The following is a 22182-nucleotide window of genomic DNA, read 5'->3' on the forward strand; positions in this document are numbered from 1 at the left end:
AGATATTTCACAGCACCGACGAGGCCTTGCGCCATTACTGAAGCTAAAATGTTCAGGTCCAAATGTGGACATATTTAGTTTAAGTACAAAGAAAACTAAATCATTGTTGCCACTTACATTATATACTGTATGTATTCTCATATTTCAACACTATAAGAATTCTACAATCATAACACAAGCCAAGGCCCTTTGAGTGTCTGGATGGGGTTAAGTGAGTTGGAAAGTGATGTGAACCAGACGGAGTGAAGAAGCTTAGTACAACATGACATTAATAGACCATGGGGGTGTATGCATCAATCGTTACATCAGCTCCTGGAAGATCTGAGACAAAGGCTGTAGAGAGATCTGATCTTAATCTTAACCATCCATAGTCGTAGTCAATGTTCCCTCAACATTTTTCGGCACTGATGTCAGGTCTGCTGAGCACAAACTTGAACGTTGTGAAAATTCTGTGCAACTTCTGGCGTGTTTACTGTGAACACTGAGGCTGTACCAGCTTTGAGTTATAGTTATAACAGTGTCCAAGTCGGCTACTGTGGCTGTTTGATCATAATGTATGCTTATCAGAGTGGCCTACCATCAAACACAATGGAGAAAACGCATCCCATAAATTTTTTACATTGAAATAGCTGTTCTATCATTCAGCCTACAGTAGCAGCCAATGTGTGGTGTTCAATATAGGCCTAGACCTAGCTTATTCAAGCCTGTCTAAAAATACAACACTGCCCCCTTAAGACAGAAAAAATGCTCTTAACTGGACTTGCTTTTCAAAGATGTCTAGAAATGCACACGTTTTGTAGGAAGAAACCACTGCCCCATTGCTGACTAGAAATGAGCTATATCTGGGCTAATAACCCACAAGCAAAGAATATGAACAAATGTGCACATGTGGCTACATGCAGCTCTAGCTTTGATCTCAAAACAAGCGCATCTACTATCAACCACTCATGCTGTAAACACAGTCCAGTTCAAAGTGAATGCCACAGATCCATATATGGCAATGGTCTATTTGCATATAGGGATACTGCAGCTCTGATTGGTTATACCGCACCGGCAATATACACCCGCAATAACATCTGCTGATCATGTGCATGTGACCAATAAAATATGATTTGTTAAAGGGAAAAACTAGAAAGTTGAGTGAAGTTCAATCTCGTGCTTCTCTGCGCGAGCTGATATTTATTCTGCATGGCAGTCCCGGGGGAGCTGCGTACAACCACTTCATATTGCTTTTGATGCCGAGGGGGTGCAGAAGCAGTGTTCCACAGCCAGAGGGTGCCAAATGCCACACCGTACAGGGGAGCTACAGGCGGGACTACCCAAGCAGCAAGGGAGGGGGGGGGGTTGTGCATGTTTGGTGGGAAGGGGTTTGGGTGAGGTGTATATGAACATTAGGAAAGGGAATTTGGGTAGAGGGGGTGGTGAGTTAGGGAGAAGAGAGAAAAGGGTGTATGGGTGTGGGGATTGGAGTAGGATGAAGACGACCCCTAGACAGATATAAGGTCAGATTCAGTAGGGTAAGATGATCCTGGATCTGTGCGGGCAACGTTCGACCAAAAGTATGGGGATATTAAGTGGAAGCAGGAAGGAGACGGGTTGGAGTGGCAAGTAACCTGTAGGGGGGGGCGTCTCGGTGGCAGCGCCAACAGCAGCAGCCCCCCTTGATTGGATCTCAGTGGCTACGGTGGAGGAAAGGGTTTGGCTCTGTCCTGGGGGGTCGGCCAACAGGAGCAACCGCTGCAAACGCCTACACACTAGACTTACCGGCAGCCGGTTAGGGCCGTACTCTGACAGAGAGGTAGAGAGACGAGAGGGATAGAGTGAATGGAGGCAGAAGACAAGAGAAGGAGGAGAAGTAAACAAAGGAGACAAAGGGAAATAAAAGGAAATAGTATGGTTGAAAAAGGAGAGGGTAAGGCTGCTGCTTGAGTGGCACGGCTCCCACACACCATACACGGTACACACACACACACACACACACACACACACACACACACACACACACACACACACGTGTTTTGGTCTGCTTGTGGGAGTCTACTATGAGTCACCGGTTAGCTCCCCTCAAATCAAATATGATGACTCGCCCCTCTTATGGGAGTACGCAGTGTGTGTGTGTTCTCTCCACGCAATTCTTACCAGACAGTGCAGTCTCTGTGGTGGGTGTGGGTGTTGGCGTGGGGGTCACAGCCATGTCTGCCTGACTCCTCTGTTCTAAGTCTAGGGAGGAGGTGAGGGAGGAGGGGAGGGAGGAGGGGAGCACCGAGCCCTCCATGGACGAGCCGGTTGACGCGGGAGGTGCTGTAACTGTTGACGATGACTCTGAGGTGGACTTGGGGAGGGGTACAGGTACAGAGGCGACGGCTGGGGCCTCTGTTTCCATGGAGCCCTCTGGGGCTCTGGCTTGTTGTGGAGGGGGTATTGTAGGGAGCGTTGGGATGGTGGGTGTTGTAAGAGTCCCCTCTATACGGGGAAGAGTGCCTGGAGGAGACAAATGGAACAGATGGTTTTTTTTTGTCCTACATTTTCTGAGGGTTTTTTCTGAAGCATGTCTTTTCAGTGTTACTTCAAGTAGAATTTACATCTTCAAACAGTTGTATTATATTGTATTCTATTTCATTATTTTGTATTAAATTATTTTCCACTTAAAAAAAAAAACACTGGTGCAAACTAAGCTCCAGAATTAGTGTCCCAAACGAACAACTAAGGTCTGATCCTAGATCTGTGGCAACGGACCAGATCTAAGTACCATTTAAGCTGGCCACCAACCACTACCGTCCCAGTGTCTCACCTCTTGGGCGTGTCTGAGAGCGCGTGGTCCCCCGGCTGCTCTGGGCCTCGCTGGCCTCCTCAAACCATCGGGACAACATGTCTGACATCCTCTGCATCAGCGATACGTTCTGGCTCTGTTCTCCTGGGGGGGGGGGGTCAAAGGTCAGAGATCGAGTTGGCATGGGACATGACTGGTCAGCATTTCTCAGCACAACATTTTCTTGAAATCCCACAAAGTTATTGTTGTTGTTGCCCCCTTCACCATCGGTCTAGGGAATCCTCGTATCAGGGTATAGCTTGTACTATAATGCATAAGTCCCTCAATAGCCAACAGCGGAGTACCAATCCACTGCATCATCCAGACAATGACTAATTAGGAAAAAAAGTTTGCTTCTCCTTCATCTACAATACCCTAAGATCTATAAAAGTCTGTGATAGCGAGAGGCAGCTTTATCACAGTCCCAGCTGGGCCCGTAATAAGTTGTGAGTCAGTGAAAGCTAAAGCTAACGAGATCCCCATAGACAGAGATAGGCCCTGTTAGCCTCATTAGCAATGAGAGGTAGAGGCTCTGGGTGAGAGATTAGAGCTCAGGCTCTCAGAGGAGCTGGAGGAGACGTGGAGAGTTATCAGGCTGTGTGTGTGTGTGTGTGTGTGTGTGTGTGTGTGTGTGTGTGTGTGTGTGTGTGTGTGTGTCAGGGAGAGAGAAAGAGAGAGAGAGAGAAAGAGTAGAATGTGTGTGTCTGTGTTCAGTCATACCAATTAAGAATAACGGAGAGACTGAGGTAATAGAGAAGAGAGAGAGGGAGACTGTGTGTTTGTTGTGGGAGTGATTGTGCACTCTTACCGTCCCGCTCTCTCTCGCTCTCAGGGCGAGCACGGGGTCCAGTGTCAGACCAGTCACCTCGTAGACGAAGACGCTTCACTGGGGGTTGCCGCAGCTGTGGACACACACACAAAACATTAAGCATCGTTAAAAATAGCCATGGCCCAGTCCCAGTCACTCCCCCACACAGGAAAACAGGCCTAGAGCCAGGGACCTGGTCACCCAACTCTGGTGCCTTAACTCCTCCCCTGGGGACAGATAGAGAGGGACAGCCAACTTCAGTGGAGAGAGATGAAGGGAGAGCGAGAACGTGGGAGAGACAGAGAATCACAACTGTGTGGAGAGATAAATAAATGGAGCGAGAGAGAGGGGGTGAGAGAAGGTAAAGAGCTGAGGGGAGCTAAGGAGAGAGGAGAAAAAGACAGGCGAGATAGTGAGAGGGCTGAAGGTGTGACAAAGAGTTGCACAAGTAGGGTTGCAGGAGTAAGATTATGGGTGGAGGAGGAAGAGAGCATTAGAGAGAGGTAAAAAGATTCCTTGGCAGGCCCTACAGTCCCCGTTCTGGTCTATTTCGGTGGGGTGAGTGGTGGAACATTGCCTGCGTCGATAGCTGTATTTAGAAAGGCATGCGGGAGCAGAGCCGGGTGACAGTTGCGACAGCTGAGGAGACTGGCACCGTGATCTAGCACATCCAGAAAAACTGGTCCCCCCCCCCCAAGCCCTTACTCTTAACTTGGCCCACGTCCTTACAGAGGCTGTGTTTGTTTGTGGGAGTGTATGTGTGCGCCGCTGAGTTTATAAGCAGAATCTTTTCTCGTCTTCCTTCCCCCTGGAATCTAGTGTGTGCTCCTTCGGTCTTCTTTTAATTTTATTCTCCCTCTTAATCCTCCTGTTCCCTCTCTTTCTTCCTTCCCCTCTTCCTGGCTCTTTATGTCCTTCCTCAGGCCTGTCGGGGTTGTTTGTTCCTCTCATTGCACCAGCTGCCACCGCACAACACATTAACAGGAGATGCCCTGAGAGCACTTCAGTCACTCAACACAAAGCCAGCTATGTCTGTTTACAATCAACATCCCCTTGGTTTGAGAGTGGAGGGGGAGCTTACATTCAGAGTTGGGTAGGTTACTTTCTAAATGTAATCCATTACAGTTACCTGTCCAAAATTGTAATTAGTACCGTAACTTTTGGATTACCCAAACTCAGTACCGTAATCTGATTATATTCCACTACTTTTAGATGACATTCCCCTTAACAGGCATTAGAAGACAAAAATGTATGCTACCACCTGAACGACATCTATTGCAGGATAAATCAATGTTAAAGTTTACATAGCTGGCCATATATGGATGGTCAATTTTACTTTATGGGTTGGTTATGTAGGCTTCTTCTAACCGATCGCTTTCTACTACATATAATAATACAATTAAATGATATATCTTTACATTAAAAACCAAAGTCTATCAGAATTCAAGTCATTCCAATAAATGTTATACCCCTTGATCTTCAAGAATAGGACTTGGAAATATGGAAGTATAGATTATCCATGTTGTTTTACCTGAGCATAACCCCAAAACTCAGGATTTATTAGCCAGCCCTACTCTGTTGTTAATGATTTTGTTGTCATGGAGGACTGATTGGGATCATTGATTCTAGTTGAAAAATAAATGCTGTGCTCATGGAATGGCATGCTTTGAGCACTACTGAAAAGTGCTATTTACATGTGAAAATGAATGCCATATGCTGCATTAGCTATAGGCCTATTGTTTACCTTTTTATTGGTGACACTTTGAAATATTGATAATATTCACCTGTTTAAAGAGCAAATCCACAGATGAACCAATAACAAAACGGTCACCCTGCTTCTGTTTTGGTAAAAAGCTGAGGGATGGGCCTGGAGAAATACAATACTCTCAGATAAATAGACAGAGCTATGGATGCAAGGACTGACCATCCATAATATCAAAATGATTGTTTGAACCATATTATGAGGCTATACAGTGTTTGTTTACATTTACAATGGCTACAAACATTTGCGAAATACAAGCTTATATTTTGGGTTCTCATGGAGTGTGAGTTGAACTAAGCTCATAAGTTAGATTTTTCAAGAATCAATGGATATATATAAATCCAAATATGGATGTAGCGACTACAGATTGCCCCTTTAAGTCTATCAAAAGTGTGCAAGGTTGAGCATGTGTATACCATATTAGATTGGAATTAAAGTGAGGCTTTTATTGCTCATAGGTTGGGATCCGCGCTATGCAGCTGTTGCAAGAGCGCATTTTTCACTGGCTATCCACTGGTTTCAAAAACAATGATTGATAGGCAGCTTAAACTTCTTCAATTCAACCATTATTGGGTTCAAATACACATTTAGATTTGTGAAGATCCATCCACAACAACCACAATCCGTAAGGCGCAAATAGCTAAATGAGTGAGCATCAATCTGATTCACATCAATGCCCTATCTAGATATCAATAATAAGTGATATCTGTATCGCTGAAGACTACACCACTGCTGTCATCCTTACCTCCAAGCGTTTATTCAAGTTGGATCATCTTTGGATGCCGACAGCAGTCACACCATTGGAAGACATAGCTTGGACTGGAGCCTACAAAGCATATTCCTGCTCTTTTCCCACAATCCATCAAACACATTTGGTGTGTCATCATAGTGGTCTCTGACTTCTGTTCTCGCTCAGGTGGAACAAACTTAAACTTGTGCCTTTTCTTAATGCTGATTTGAATGTCGTGTCAAAGTTTTTCTCCCGCAAACATCCTTTCTGAATTTAAAAGTAATCCTCGAAGTAATCTAGTTTTTCAAAGGTATGTGTAATCTGATTACAATATTTTTGCTGGTAACATAACAGATTACAGTTACCTGTTTTTTTGTAATCCCTTACATGTAATCCATTACTCCCCAACCCTGCTTACATTAGAAGCCTATGTCTTGTCTGGCCATGTGTGTGTTTATGCTCCCAGCAAAGTCCCATATGGACAATAAACAACGTGGTACCTTGATAAAATCCTCCACTGACTCATGTAATTGCTCTTTAATGTTTTTAACACACAGAAGGAGAGTGTATGTAAAAATACTGAAGTACGTATACACACTTTCACAGAGGGGCAAACACAGTGTGTGTGTATCCTAGCCTGACTGTGCTTAGAGAAGTATACACCTTTCATATTTAACAAACTAAAATGGTGGTGTCTCGTCCCTCCTCTCCTCACCTCCTCCCTCCTCTCCTCGGATGGGCCCTTCAGCTCTCGGGCCTGGTCATTTTTGGGGTCAAACAGGTAGATGTAGTCTGAAGAGTAGCTGACCAGCACCTCCTGTCCGTCCCCGCTGTAGCAGAGCGACGTCACGCGACATAACTTGTTGGACAGGTGGGCAGGGACAAAGCGCACACACATGCCCGTCGTTCCACGGCCCATGTAGTTACCTGAGAGAGGGGGGCGGAGAATTTAGTGAGACAGTCAGAGGCAAGTAGGGGGGAACGACATGGGGCAGAGTTAAACTAAACGAAGTCAGTAGTAGCGTAACTCCAAATGTTTCTATTATTTAACCTTTATTTTAACAGGAAAGACATATTGAGGTCTCTTTTACAAATGTGCCCTGTATATACACATTAGACCCTATCTATCTATCTATCTATCTATCTATACACATTAAAATACAAAATCAATGTCAGTGGAACTACAAATTAAATATCACAAATCACCCAGAAAACAGTCCCCAATCAATCATTTAATTTGCCCAAACATCAATATGAAATGTATTTAGAATTTTGTTTCAGCAATACGGTGCATTAAAACTAAAAGCAGATTTATCTAGCTTGGTGGAGACTGTAGGAACCTCAAGAGTTAACCAATCCTGTGAACGGATTAGGCAACTCCGGTATCTATACTTCAACAACAAAGTTAGATAAGACGGAGAGACGGAAGTTTATGAAGTAGGGCCTTGTAAACAACTAGGGAGTAATGTCGAGATCTACGGGTCTTTAGTGAAGTCCAGCCTATCTTTTGATACAGGATGCAGTGATGAGTATCAATACTGGCCCTTGTAACAAAATGAAGTGCACTATGGGAGATGGCATCCAAAGGTTTAAGAGTAGTAGCAGCTGCACTTTGATAAATAATATCATCATAATCAAGAATAGACCAAAAGGTTCACTGAATAATCTGCATCCTACTGCTTAGAGAAAGGCACAATCTGTTTCTGTAGAAGAAGCCAACATTAAATCTTAACCAGCTCATCTATGTTTTTTTAAACGTCAAATCCATGTCAATCCTAATGCCTAAGTATTTATATGCAGGAACACCTTCGATTGGAGAACCGAGAGTTTGAAAACAACATGCATTTCACTCGTTCGATGAAGTTGGCTCCAATGGTTAAAGGTTAGATCCTAGATCCTGTCTGTCTAGCACAATGACAGAGCATTCAGAGACGCATCCCAAAGGATGCCAGAGCGACACAGCCCAGCCATCTACACTAGAGTGCGTCTAATGGAACAGACATTCATCTTTCTCTAGCCCACAGGGCGATGGCAGCACCGAGACAGACACAGACAGACAAGACAGCCTCTAGTGCATTGCCCTCATCTGTCAACCCAAAGACCTGGCTGCCACAGTGTACTGATGCACTCTGGAATAAGGGCAAAGTGAAAAGCAGTAGCAGGTGCTGGAGAGATGGTGTCTCTATGGTCCAGTAGTATGGGTGATTGCACTGTCCCAACAGCAGAATGGATAGGAGTATAGATATATCCACAGATACACTGATAGAATAATACATTATGACAGGGATTGTTGACTAACTGATCTTCCAGTCCATGAAATATCTACTGATAAAAATTCAGTCAGACAGATGTACAAGAAAGACAGACAGACATACGCAGAGCGAGAGAGATACATTTGGATAGAACTAAAATGAGAGGACAGAGTTGTTTGTTACCCGTAGCCCTGGTGCCCAGCATGCGTCTGTCGTAGATGCGTACTGAGCTGTCGGAGCAGCCCACCGCCAGGTAATAGGGCACTAGCGGACAGATGGAGATAGACGTTGCCGCCCGCCGACAGTTTATCAAGATGTCCTGGTGAGAGGAATAGAACGTAAACAACAACAGACTAGTTGGCTAAAATCAGCCAAACCGGCAAGATAAAAAGGTGTGATATAATATACAAATAAGAAGATAAAATAAGAAGGATATGCTGACAAATACAAGAGGCCAAATAATAGACCAATAAAGACAAAACAAAAAGGAACGAGAGATAAATGCTGATTGTTGGTGTTCTTGGTTTGTTTTTTCATGTTCAAAATCAATACACATTTATTTTTTTCCCTTCCTTACGTCTTTGCAGTCCTCTTTAGTGCAGCTGGTCTTCATGCGCAAGTCGAACCAGCGCACGGTGCCGTCCTCCCCACACGACAGGAACGTGTAGGGGTCATTGGGTACCGTCATAATCTAACAGCAGAACAGGAGGAGAGAGCACAGCAAGAGGTGGAGGGAAAGAGAGAGAGAGAGAAAGGTGAAAAAATAAACAATGTTTGCATAGCTCCCTCAACCCATTTTAAATTAGCCACACACACACAAAAAAATCATCCTAGTTCCAACTTCCTGGTACAAAACAAGTTGAGAAACCCTTGTGTACAGTACCTCATAGGCTGTGCCGTAGTGGCAGGTGAACTGGCACTGCCTGTTGATGTCGGGGCTCTTCTCTGTGTGGGTGTAGTAGATGATACCATCCCCAGAGCACGAGATGATCTGCTGGTCACTGGTCTGGGGCATGAACTTAGCACTGAAGATGTTCGCCCGGTGACCCGACCGTATGGTTGCCTTAACCTGAGGAGAGTTTCAGAGAGAAGAGTGTGTAGCAAGTTGCAGTTGTGTGTGTGGTTGGCTCTGTTGTATACATAGGAAATCAAGGATATATGACATCGGTGTTACACATTTTTAAGTTAAATTGACTCTACTGGGAGTTATCTTATCACGCAGAGTTATACACTCCCTGGAGTTGATAACTGGAGTTCATTGGGACGGAGAACTTTTAACTCCATTAAGAGTAACCAGAGACGGAGTTAAATCTATGGAGTTATTCACAGATGTGGGAGAGGCCTCTGTCATATTTCCCAGCATGCTCTGTTGCAGGTAGATTTTTATTAATTGTTTGTTTCAAAATCTGTGTTTTCGCATGTACATAGATTTTTTTTTACATCTTATGCTACACAAAGACAAGAAAAACAAATTTTTCAAAACTAATCCAATCTGTAATTGGTTGGATTTATAGCAACCGTTAGTGAGATAGTGAGTATACGTAGACTTCATGTACCCTACCTGACCAAAAGTATGTGGACAACTACTCGTCGAACATCTCATTCCAAAATCATGGGCATTAATATGAAGTTGGTCCCCTTTGCTGCTATAACAGCCTCCACTCTTCTGGGAAGTCTTTCCATTAGATGTGGAACATTGCTGTGGGGACTTGCTTCCATTCAGCCACAAGAGCATTAGTGAAGTTGGGTACTGATATTGGGCGATTAGGCCTGGCTTGCAGTCGGCATCCTAATTCATCCAAAAGGTGTTAGATGGGGTTAAGGTCAGGGCTCTGTGCAGGCCAGTCAAGTTCTTCCACACTGATCTCGACAAACCATTTCTGTATGGACCTCGCTTTGTGCACGGGGGCATTGTAATGTTGAAACAGAAAAGGGACTTCTCCAAACTGTTGCCAAAGTTGGAAGCACAGAATTGTCTAGAATGTCATTGTATGATGTAGCGTTAAGATTTCCCTTCACTGGAACTAAGGGGCTTAGCCCGAACCATGAAAAACAGCCCCAAACCATTGTTCCTCCTCCACCAAACTTTACAAACTTGGCACTATGCATTTGAGCAGGTAGCATTCTCCTGGCATCCGCCAAACCCAGATTTGCCGTCGGACTGCAAGATGGTGAAGCGTGATTCATCACTCCAGAGAAGGTGTTTCCACTGCTCCAGAGTCCAATGGCGGCGATTTTTACACCACTCCAGCCAACGCTTGGCATTGTGCATGGTGATCTTAGGCTTGTGTGCGGCTGCTCAGCCATGGAAACCCATTTCATGAAGCTCCCGAAGAACAGTTCTTGTGCTGACGTTGCGTCCAGAGGCAGTTTGGAACTTGGTAGTGAGTGTTGCAAGCGCTTCAGCACTCACAAGTTCTGTGAGCTTGTGTGGCCTACCACTTCGCGGCTGAGCCGTTGTTGCTCCTAGACGTTTCCACTTCACAATAACAGCAATTACAACTGACCAGGGCAGCTCTAGCAGGTCAGAAATCTGAAGAACTGACTTGTTGGAAAGGTGGCATCCTACGACAGTGCCACGTTGAAAGTCACTGAGCTCTTCAGTAAGGCCATTCTACTGCCAATGTTTGTCTATACACCTGTCAGCAACGGGTGTGGCTGAAGTAGCCAAATCTACTAAGTTTGAAAGGGTACTTTTGTACATATAGTGCATTGTATTTTCTTCCCTACTCTGACAGGCAATTTATATGCAAGTTGTGAATGATATTTTCCTGCAAGATGACTTCCACAGAAATGTGACATTGCAAACCACCATAATGTGACACATTAAGAAATATTCAAATAAGGCTTTACACTTATAACTCAAAGGAACTAAACTGGAGAAATGCACTCTGCTGTAGATGATTGTTAATTCAAAACAACAAAGAAATGTGCAAAATGGCAAGGGAGTTGATTAAAAACAACACTGAAAAGAGTAAAATGGCTGTTAAATTTAAGCAATTCTGAGAGTTGGATATTTACTCCATTTAGTGTCATTTTTAACTCAAAAAATATCCACACAATGACCAGAGTACATTTTACATTTTACATTTTAGTCATTTAGCAGACGCTCTTATCCAGAGCGACTTACAGTAGCGAATGCATACATTTCATACAATTTCATACATTTTTTTTTTTTGCTGGCCCCCCGTGGGAATCGAACCCACAACCCTGGCGTTGCAAACACCATGCTCTACCAACTGAGCTACAGAGTAGTGGGGGTGGGACCATATAACCCCCAAAATAGTGTTACATTTGACTCCATAGGAGTTTGATTAACTCCTGCAATTTTACTGTGTATGAGTGTCTCAATAGTGGCTCCCTCTCCTGGTGTCCTCTTCATCTCCATTGAAGACCACTGGGATGAGTTGCTCCCTATGTCTTCTGACTCAAAGGCAAACCTTGATGATATCTCTCCCATGCTTCATCAACTGAAGTCAACTCAATCATGCAAAAAACATTCTGGTCAGTTGAATTGTGCTCGACTAAGATGCTTATAAAATGTAAAGCTTTAAGATGTAACTTTTTGGGCGAGGCGACCAAATTCACCTAGAAATGTGAGCTATAGATCTATCATTCTAATTGAAAGCAAGTCTAAGAAGCGGTAGATATGTTCTATGTGCGCTATTTCTATGCTTCTGGTTCTTAAGTTTTTGCATCTTTTACTTTCGGTTTTGTACACCAGCTTCAAACAGCTGAAAACACTATATTTTGGGTTATTGAAAAGGTATTTCACAGCAGTGTAGATGGTACAATGATTCTCTACAATTAACTATCAGATAGAACAGAAAACCAGCAAGCTCCGGACCTCGTAGGGTAAGAATTGAATACCCATGCTCTACTCTATACTTACTTGTTTTGTCACAAACTGACGAAATGGAGGAGAGATACAGTGCTGTGAAAAAGTATTTGCCCCCTTCCTGATTTCTTATTTTTTTGCACATTTGTCACACTTAAATGTTTCAGATCATCAAACAAATTGTAATATCACACAAAGATAACCCAAGTAAACACAAAATGCAGTTTTTAAGCGATAATTTTATTTATTAAGGGAAAAAAGCTATCCGAACCTTCATGGCCCTATGTGACAAGGTAATCATGAATTTACTGTGGTTAATCACATTTTTTGGAAAGTTAAGTTCAATTTCATTAGCCACACCCAGGCCTGATTACTGCCAGACCTGTTGAAACAAGAAATCACTTAAATAGAACCTGTCTGACAAAATTAAGTAGGCGAAAAGATCTCGAAAAGCAAGACAACATGCCGCGATCCAAAGAAATTCAGGAACAGATGAGAAACAAAGTAATTGACATCTATCAGTCTGGAAAGGGTTACAAAGCCATTTCTAAAACGTTGGGACTCCAGTGAACCACGGTGAGAGCCATTATCCACAAATGGAGAAAATTTGGAACAGTGGTGAACCTTCCCAGGAGTGGCCGGCCTACCAAAATTACCCCAAGAGCGCAGCGACGACTCATCCAAGAGGTCACAAAAGAACCCACAACAACATCTAAAGAACTGCAGGCCTCACTCAGTTAAGGTCAGTGTTCATGACTCAACCATAAGAAAGAGACTGGGCAAAAATGGCATCCATGGCAGAGTTCCAAGGCGAAAAACCACTGCTGACCAAAAAGAACATAAAGGCTCGTCTCACTTTTGGCAAAAAAACATCTTGATGATCCCCAAGACTTTTGGGGAAATATTCTGTGGACTGACGAGACAAAAGTTGACTTTTTGGAAGGTCTGCGTCCCGTTACATCTGGCGTAAAAGTAACACAGCATTCCAGAAAAAGAACATCATACCAACAGTCAAATATGGTGGTGGTAGTGTGATGGTCTGGGGCTACTTTGCTGCTTCAGGACCTGGATGACTTGCTGTGATTGATGGAACCATGAATTCTGCTCTCTACCAAAAAATCCTGAAGGAGAATGTCCGGCCATAACTTTGTGACCTTAAGCTGAAGCGCACTTGGGTTCTGCAGCAGGACAATGATCCAAAACACACCAGCAAGTCCACCTCTGAATGGCTTAAAAAACAAAACAATTTGGAGTGAGATGAGATGTGTGGCGTGACCTTAAAAAGGCGGTTCAAAACCCTCCAATGTGGCTGAATTAAAACAATTCTGCAAAGAAGAGTGGGCTAAAATTCCTCCACAGCGATGTGAAAGACTCATTGCCAATTATCGCAAACACTTGATTGAAGTTGTTGCTGCTGTGGGTGGCACAACCAGTTATTAGGTTTAGGGGGAATTACTTTTTCACATAGGCCCATGAAGGTTCAGATGATTTTATTTATTAAGGGGAAAAAACTATCAATTAAAAACTGCATTTTGTGTTTACTTCGGTTATCTTTGTGTACAATTTAAATTTGTTTGATGTGAGTGTTTGATTTAATTGTGACAAATGTGCAAAAAAATAAGAAATCAGGAAGGGGGCAAATACTTTTTCACAGCACTGTATCTGCATATTGCACCTTTAAGTGATTGGATAATAATTGTAAAATATAAGAGGGCTGACAAAGGTATACTTAATGCACGGCCGGGCACTGAATAAAATGCCAGCGCTTAATTGACCAAGGTTACTCATGTTTCATATCAACACAAGAGACAGACATCGCTGATTTTGATTTTTAAGAATCCCTCCACACCCAATTTGACTGTTGATTAGGGTGATAGGAGGTTTATAGACATCTAACCACTGTCTGCTTTTTTCTTTGTCCATATTTATCGGCAAGACAGATCTTTCAGCAGGCATATTTAAAAAATAATAATAATAGATTATTACCTAGGCAAGTTAGTTAAAAGCTCTTATGGATAGGGGGCAGTATTTTCACGTCCGGATGAAAAGCGTGCCCAGAGTAAACTGCCTGCTATTCAGGACGAGAAGCTAGGATATGCATATTATTAGTAGATTTGGATAGAAAACACTCTGAAGTTTCTAAAACTGTTTGAATGATGTCTGTGAGTATAACAGAACTCATATGGCAGGTGAAAATCTGAGAAACATCCAACCAGGAAGTGGGAAATCTGAGGCGTGTAGTTTTTCAAGTGATTCCCTATCCAATATACAGTGTCTGTGGGGTCATATTGCACTTCCTAAGGCTTCCACTAGATGTCAACAGTCTTTAGAACATTGTTTCAGGCTTCTACTGTGAATGGGGAGAGAATAAGAGCTGATGGAACTAGGTATCTGAAAAAAAGGCACGAGCTCAGTAACGTGCGCAGCCTTGGGAGCAAGCTGAGTTCATCTTCATTCCTAAAGAGAAAGGAATTGTCCGGTTGGAATTTTATTGAAGATTTATGATAAAAACATCCTAAAGATTGATTCTATACATCATTTGACATGTTTCTACAAACTGTAGTATAACTTTTTTGACTTTTCGTCTGGACTTAGTAAGCGCGTGCCTTGCATTTGGAATAGTGAACCTAACGCGCGAACAAAATGGAGGTATTTGGACATAAAGATGAACTTTATCGAACAAAACGAACATTTACTGTGGAACTGGGATTCCTGGGAGTGCAATCCGATGAAGATCATCAAAGGTAAGTGTATATTTATAACGTTTTTTCTGGCTTCTGTTGACTGCACAACATGGCGGGTATCTGTATAGCTTCTTTTGGTGTCTGAGCACTGTACTCAGATTATTGCAAAGTGTGCTTTCGCCGTGAAGCTTTTTTGAAATCTGACACAGCGGTTGCATTAAGGAGAAGTGTATCTTTTCTGTGCATAACACTTGTATATTTTATCAAAGTTTATGATAAGTATTTCTATAAATTGATGTGACTCTCTGCAAAGACACCGGAGGTTTTGGAGGCAAAACATTACTGAACATAACGCGCCAATGTAAACTGAGATTTTGGATATCAATATGAACTTTATCGAACAAAACATACATGTATTGTTTAACATGAAGTCCTATGAGTGCCATCTGATGAAGATCATCAAAGGTTTGTGATTAATTGTAGCTGTATTTCTGTTTTTTGTGACGCCTCTCCTCGCTTGGAAAATGGCTGTGTGGTTTTTCTTGTCTAAGTGCTGTCCTAACATAATCTAATGCTATGCTTTCGCCGTAAAGCCTTTTTGAAATCAGACACTGTGGTGGGATTAATGAGAATCTTATCTTTAAAATGGTGTATATTACTTGTATGTTTGAGGAATTTTAATTGTGAGATTTTTGCTGTTTTGAATTTGTCAAATCGATCCCGCTAAAGGGATTTGATCCGTAAGAACAAGTTCTTATTTTCAATGACGGCCTAGGAACAGTGGGTTAACCGCCTTGTTCAGGGGCAGAATGACAGATTTTTACCTTGTCAGCTCGGGGATTCGATCTTGCAACCTTTCGGTTACTAGTCCAACGCTCTAACCACTAGGCTATCTGCCGCCACAATATAATGAGCACCAGTAAAGCACTCTCTCTATAAATCCATTATCATTTAACCCAGGATGATCCTGTTGTTATAACACAGTTAGCTACATGATGTTGGTGATTGTTCTGTATACAACAGAACTGGGTTCGAATTCTATTTCAAAATACACTTCTTTGAACCCAGGTCTGGTATACTGTACATCAGACTCTAGCTCTCCTTACCTTTCTGTTGTATGGGTTTGTGATGACCAGGTTGGTATCGTCTGACCCTGACAGGATGTACTCCCCTGTATCGTTCCAGGATATGGTATTGACCTGATTGGGACAAAATACAGTGTGCGAGTTCACTCCCTGCACACATAACAATATTGTTACAACGTCTACAACTGTGGATGTTCCTATACCAATCTAAGGTGTAACATCTGAATGTGTCACTGTCCCTCAAATCAAATAGGTAACCAGGTGAACGCTCACCAAATTAGAAACATGGAACTAGAATGGAACTAAAGGCGGTGAACGCCTTCTCTAGGCGTTGTGTCTTTCGGTCCTTAGATCATTATTTCACGCCTCCTCCCCATCCACCCCCCCAATTCCCAAATAGTCTTTCTGGGTGACTTAATCCCTTGTCGTGTTTTATTTTCCCTCCCTTGTCGAGCAGATTTAAAACACATTAAATGCTATTGCATTTTCACAGAACGGCTGTAATTTCGGAGAAACTGCTCACATCACTGTCTGATAAAATACATTATCTTAATAAGAGTGGTGTGTTATGTGCTAAAATAACCCACGTATGCTGTAACTAGATATATGGTTGATGGTTTAGATTAGAAAGAGACACACACACACACACACAACACTATACAGACATACAAGGGAGCAAATTCTAAATGTGGGGGACGATGTCATGCATGCATTGGAAACAGACAGATAGTCTTTCACTGATAAAGAACGCTAAAGTCTCTCCAAAGGGGGTAAGAACGTTTTCCTGTTGTCACCACTCCGCTAACACCGTATGTCAGTGGTGGCCAAAACACAATACAGCCACGCTACTAAATACTACACTGCTGTAAGCAACTTAGAAAAGCACAACATTTTATGTTACAGAAAATGATTGTACAAATGTAGGCCTAGATTGTGTAATAAATAGGCAATTCATTGAAAACTGTTATTTTCAAATCGAGAACTGGTTAATTAAAAAATAATTATATATATATATATAATTTAAAGTAGCTTCAGAAAGTATTCGTACCCCTGTTGTGGTACAGCCTGAATTCAAAATGGATTCACATTTTCACACCCATCTACACACACACACACAAATACCCCATAATGACATTTTTTTTTGCACATTTATTTAAAATTAAATGCAGAAATATCGAATTTATATGAATATTCACACCCCTGAGTCATACATGTTAAAATCCCCTTTGACAGTGATTACAGCTGTGAGTCTTTCTGGGTAAGTCTCTAAGAGCTTTGCACACCTGGATTGTTCAATATTTGCACAATATTCTTTTTTAAAAGTATTTTATCTCTGTCAAGTTGGTTGTTCATCATTGCTAGACAGCCATTCCTTGCAATAGATTTAAGCCAGTTTAAGTCAAAACTAACTAGGCCACTCAGGAACATTCAATGTTGTCTTGGTAAGCAACTCCAGTGTAGATTTGGCCTTGTGTTTTAGGTTATTTTCCTGCTAAAAAGTGAATTCATCTCCCAGTATCCGTTGGAAAGCAAACTGAACCTGGTTTTCCTCTAGGATTTTGCCGATGACAAGCATACCCATTACATGATGCAGCCACCAACCTTGCTTGAAAATATGAAGACTGATGTGATGTGTTGGATTTGTATTCAGGACATAAAGTTAACTTCTTCTTTACATTTTTTGAAGTTTTACTTTAGTGCAATGTTGTTGATCCATCCTCAGTTTCTCCTACCACAGACATTAAACTCTGTAACTGATTTAAAGTCACCATTGACCTCATGGTGAAATCCCAGCGGTTTCCTTCCTCTCCGGCAACTACGTTAGGAAGGACACCTGCATCTTTGTAGTGACTGGGTGTACTGATACACCATCCACAATGTTATTAATAACTGCACCATGCGCAAAGGGATAATCAATGTCTGCTTTTTTTTTTTAATCCATCTACCAACAGGTGCCCTTCTTTTTTGAAAGGCATTGGAAAACATCCCTGGTCTTTGTACTTGAATCTATTTGAAATTCACTGGTCAACTGAGGGACCTTACAGATAATTTTATGTGTGGGGTACAGAGATGAGGTAGTCATAAAAAAATCATGTTAAACACTATTACTGCACACAGAGTGAGTCCAAGCATCTTATTATGTGACTTGTTAAGCACGTTTTTACTCCTGAACTTATTTAGACTTGCCATAATAACAAAGGGGTTGAAAACTTATTGACATTCCAGCTTTTCATTTTTTATTAATTTGTAAACATTTCTAAAAATATCATTCCACTTAGACATTATGGGATATTGTGTGTAGGCCAGTGACACAAAATTTAAATTCAGGCTGTAACACAACAAAATGTGGAAAAAGTCAATGGGTGTGAATAATTTCTGAAGGCACTGTAATCCTGTAAAGTTCTAATGCTGGTAATAGCCTAAACACATTCCAATTCGCGTCATGTAATGACGTTCAGTACTTCAAGCCAAGCACTCTCCATGTCCACCCCTCTCTCTTGCTCTCCCCACACCCGTGAAATTTCAGTGGCATCTCAGCCCTGCACTTATCTGACCAATCAAACATGTAAATAACGATCTTACCAGATCCACAGCAAGCTGCTCTATCGGCGCTAATTGGGGGAGTAAATGAATGAGCTAAATATAAAAATGTTGATTTCACTGGTTAAAAAAGGAACGAAAAGGAAATATATGAACTAACTTTTCTTTGGTTAGAACCAGCTCAGAACTTAATTTTCTTGTCAGAACGGAGAAAAAATAAATAGGGTTCTGCTCACAACAGAACAATGGGAAAATCATTTTGGTTCCAACCCCTGCCACAACAGCCATCTTTTTTGTTGAAGCAGACTGTAGCTTGATCTTAATATAGGCCTATCCTATCACTTGCATTACACATTCTTCTGCATGTTGTGTTGTATACTGATACTACTTGATCAAACTCTGTAGGAATATAGTGTGTCTGTCAGCCCTGACCCCTCAGTGTGCCACCTTCTGCTGCCCAGATGCCCCTGGCTGCCCAGGTCCCTACCTCCCTCCACTCCCCAGCCTCAACCAGAGGGTTATACTACAAAGTAGGATCCATGAATTAGCCAGCTAACTTGCCTAAATATTCTGAAATTACTTTTTATTTTTTAGAAAGATAAACTTGAAATAGGCATGGTCTAACTGACTCAACAACCAAAAACACATTTCTAAGTTTAGCTTTCTTAAATGAACCAGAAAACCAATAGTTATTTTTGGTTATTTATCCAAGTTAAATGGCTAACGCATTGATCCTGCTTTGTAGTATACCCCTCTGGTCCTTCAGTCAGACTAGCTTAATTCTGAATCAGTCTGAAACCAAACCCTACAGTGGTTTCTTCTCCTAGCCCCAGTACCTTCTAGGTTGTAGATCTATAGGAAGAAGAAAGGTGTAAGCAGCAATACGGCACAAGCTCCCCTAAACCCCATTAAGAAATTCAGATCTGCATATGCCTACACCAAGGAGTAGGAACAAGGGCAAGGGGCTGTTTAAGAAATTGGTATTTTAGTCAAATAAGTATTCAGTACTTGTGTACAGTATGTTATCTACAGAGTAGATCTAAATGTATCTCTTCCATCGTACTTTTTCAACATCTGGCAATACAGGTTGTGTTGGGATTCGAGAAACTGAAAAGTGATGGCCCCCAGCACCAAACACAACATCTTGTGACTCGTACAGGCACAATAGGGGTTGTGAGATAGAATGGCACAAGTGACATGTTGGAGGGCACTTCCTCCTCCATTACTTCCACGACTTCAGGTCTCCAAAATTAGAGAGAGGACGTTAGTGACAGACAGGAGCTCAGGGAGAGACAGGGGCTGGTGATACAGGAAGCGGAGCAACATTTAAAAATGGCTTCCTTACGTCTTCTTGTCCCTCTTTTATATGATAAGGACTGAGCAGGTGGGTGTGATATGCCATAAACTCCAAGCTACTGGTTTGAGAGAATAGAGCTAACCCAATTTGACAGAACTCGCTAGGGCAATTATGTGTGTGTATATAGCCTACAATCCGGGAATATTGCAGTAAATTGTACGAGAGGATTTTGTTTGTACTACGCAGAAGTTTCATAAATGATTTATCTCTTTATTTTCCAAACAGAAGACTCCAACCAACTGAATGGACAGGATTAGAAAGACAGAATCCTTGATCCGAGCCAGCATCAGGCTGTTTGCAGTGGTTGTGCAGTGGTAGAGGGAGTGACTGGCAGGCTGACAGTGTGACAGCGTGTGTGACTGACTGGCCGTATGGCTGCCTTGGGTTTCACAAAAATATCAGCAGACTGCTCAGAGCTCAACACTCACAGCCGTGGCCAAGACACAGCCACGCTACTAAATACTACACTGCTGTTAACTGGTATCAACCTAGAAAAGCACAACATTTGATGTTACAGAAAATTATTGTACAAATGTAGGCAACGATTGTGTAATAAATAGGCTATTCACTGAAAACGTATTTTCAAATCTTGAGAACTGGTTAATTAAAAAAAAAAGATACAGTTGAAGTCGGAAGTTTACATACACCTTAGCCAAATACATTTAAACTCAGTTTTTCACAATTCCTGACATTTAATCCTCGTAAAACATTCCCTGTCTTAGGTCAGTTAGGATCACCACTTTATTTGAAGAATGTGAAATGTCAGAATAATAGTAGAGAGAATGATTTATTTCAGCTTTTATTTCTTTCATCACATTCCCAGTGGGTCAGAAGTTTACATACACTCAATTAGTATTTGGTAGCATTGCCTTTAAATTGTTTAACTTGGGTCAAATGTTTTGGGTAGCCTTCCACAAGCTTCCCACAATAAGTCCCACAATAAGTTGCTTTTTCAGTTCTACCCACAAATGTTCTATACGATTGAGGTCAGGGCTTTGTGATGGCCACTCCAATACCTTGACTTTGTTGTCCTTAAGCCATTTTGCCACAACTTTGGAAGTATGCTTGGGGTCATTGTCCATTTGGAAGACCCATTTGCGACCAAGCTTCAACTTCCTGACTGATGTCTTGAGATGTTGCTTCAATATATCCACATCATTTTCCTCCCTCATGATGCCATCTATTTTGTGAAGTGCACCAGTCCCTCCTGCAGCAAAGCACCCCCACAACATGATGCTGCCACCCCCGTGCTTCAAGGTTTGGATGGTGTTCTTCGGCTTGCAAGCCTCCCCCTTTTTCCTCCAAACCTAATGATGGTCATTATGGCCAAACAGTTCTATCAGACCAGAGGACATTTCTCCAAAAAGTACGATCTTTGTCCCCATGTGCACTTGAAAACCGTAGTCTGGCTTTTTTATGGCGGTTTTGGAGCAGTGGCTTCTTCCTTGCTGAGCGGCCTTTCAGGTTATGTCGATATAGGACTCGATTTACTGTGGATATAGATACTTTTGTACCCGTTTCCTCCAGCATCTTCACAAGGTCCTTTGCTGTTGTTCTGGGAATGATTTGCACTTTTCGCACCAAAGTACGTTCATCTCTAGGAGACAGAACATGTCTCCTTCCTGAGCGGTATGATGGCTGCGTGGTCCCATGATGTTTATACTTGCGTACTATTGTTTGTACAGATGAACGTGGTACCTTCAGGCGTTTGGAAATTGCTCCCAAGGATGAACCAGACTTGTGGAGGTCTACAATTGTTTTTCTGAGGTCTTAGCTGATTTATTTAGATTTTCCCATGATGTCAAGCAAGAAGCACTGAGTTTGAAGGTAAGCCTTGAAATACATCCACGGGTACACCTCCAATTGACTCAAATGATGTCAATTAGCCTATCAGAAGCTTCTAAAGCCATCATTTCATTTTCTGGAATTTAAAGTTTAAAGGCACAGTCAACTTAGTGTACCCACTGGAATTGTGATACAGTGAATTATAAGTGAAATAATCTGTCTGTAAACAATTGACAATTGACTTGTGTCATGTACAAAGTAGATGTCCTAACCGACTTTCCAAAACTATAGTTTGCTAACAAGAAATGTATGGAGTGGTTGAAAAACGAGTTTTAATGACTCCAACCTAACTGTACGTAAATTTCCGACTCAACTGTATATATATTCCTAATGAAAGTAGCTTCAGAAAGTATTCATACCCATTGACTTGACATTTTCTTGTGGTACAGCCTGAATTCAAAATGGATTCAATAGATCTTTTTCACACCCATCTACACACACACCCCATATCGACAATTTCTTATTGAAAAA

At 42.0% G+C, this 22182-nt stretch overlaps 1 protein-coding gene across 5 annotated transcripts in view; it reads right to left on the reverse strand.

Moving 5' to 3' along the window:
- Positions 1-22182, reverse strand: part of LOC106581957 (DDB1- and CUL4-associated factor 6) — a 70843-nt gene that overhangs the window by 29813 nt on the left and 18848 nt on the right. For 3 of the 5 annotated variants that reach the window (XM_014164533.3, XM_014164536.3, XM_014164532.3), the window contains exons 3-11: positions 15990-16082; positions 9245-9430; positions 8939-9052; positions 8545-8680; positions 6825-7036; positions 3618-3711; positions 2792-2914; positions 2140-2481; positions 1614-1787 (exon numbers count right to left, since the gene is read on the reverse strand). In XM_014164533.3, coding sequence (XP_014020008.1) covers positions 1614-1787; positions 2140-2481; positions 2792-2914; positions 3618-3711; positions 6825-7036; positions 8545-8680; positions 8939-9052; positions 9245-9430; positions 15990-16082 — 1474 coding nt within the window. The remainder of the gene's footprint in view (positions 1-1613; positions 1788-2139; positions 2482-2791; positions 2915-3617; positions 3712-6824; positions 7037-8544; positions 8681-8938; positions 9053-9244; positions 9431-15989; positions 16083-22182) is intronic. The other 2 variants (XM_014164538.3, XM_014164537.3) reach the window with 1 other exon arrangement.

The sequence above is a fragment of the Salmo salar genome, chromosome 21 (assembly GCF_965601325.2).
Source record: "Salmo salar chromosome 21, fSalSal1, whole genome shotgun sequence".
Lineage (NCBI taxonomy): Eukaryota > Metazoa > Chordata > Actinopteri > Salmoniformes > Salmonidae > Salmo > Salmo salar.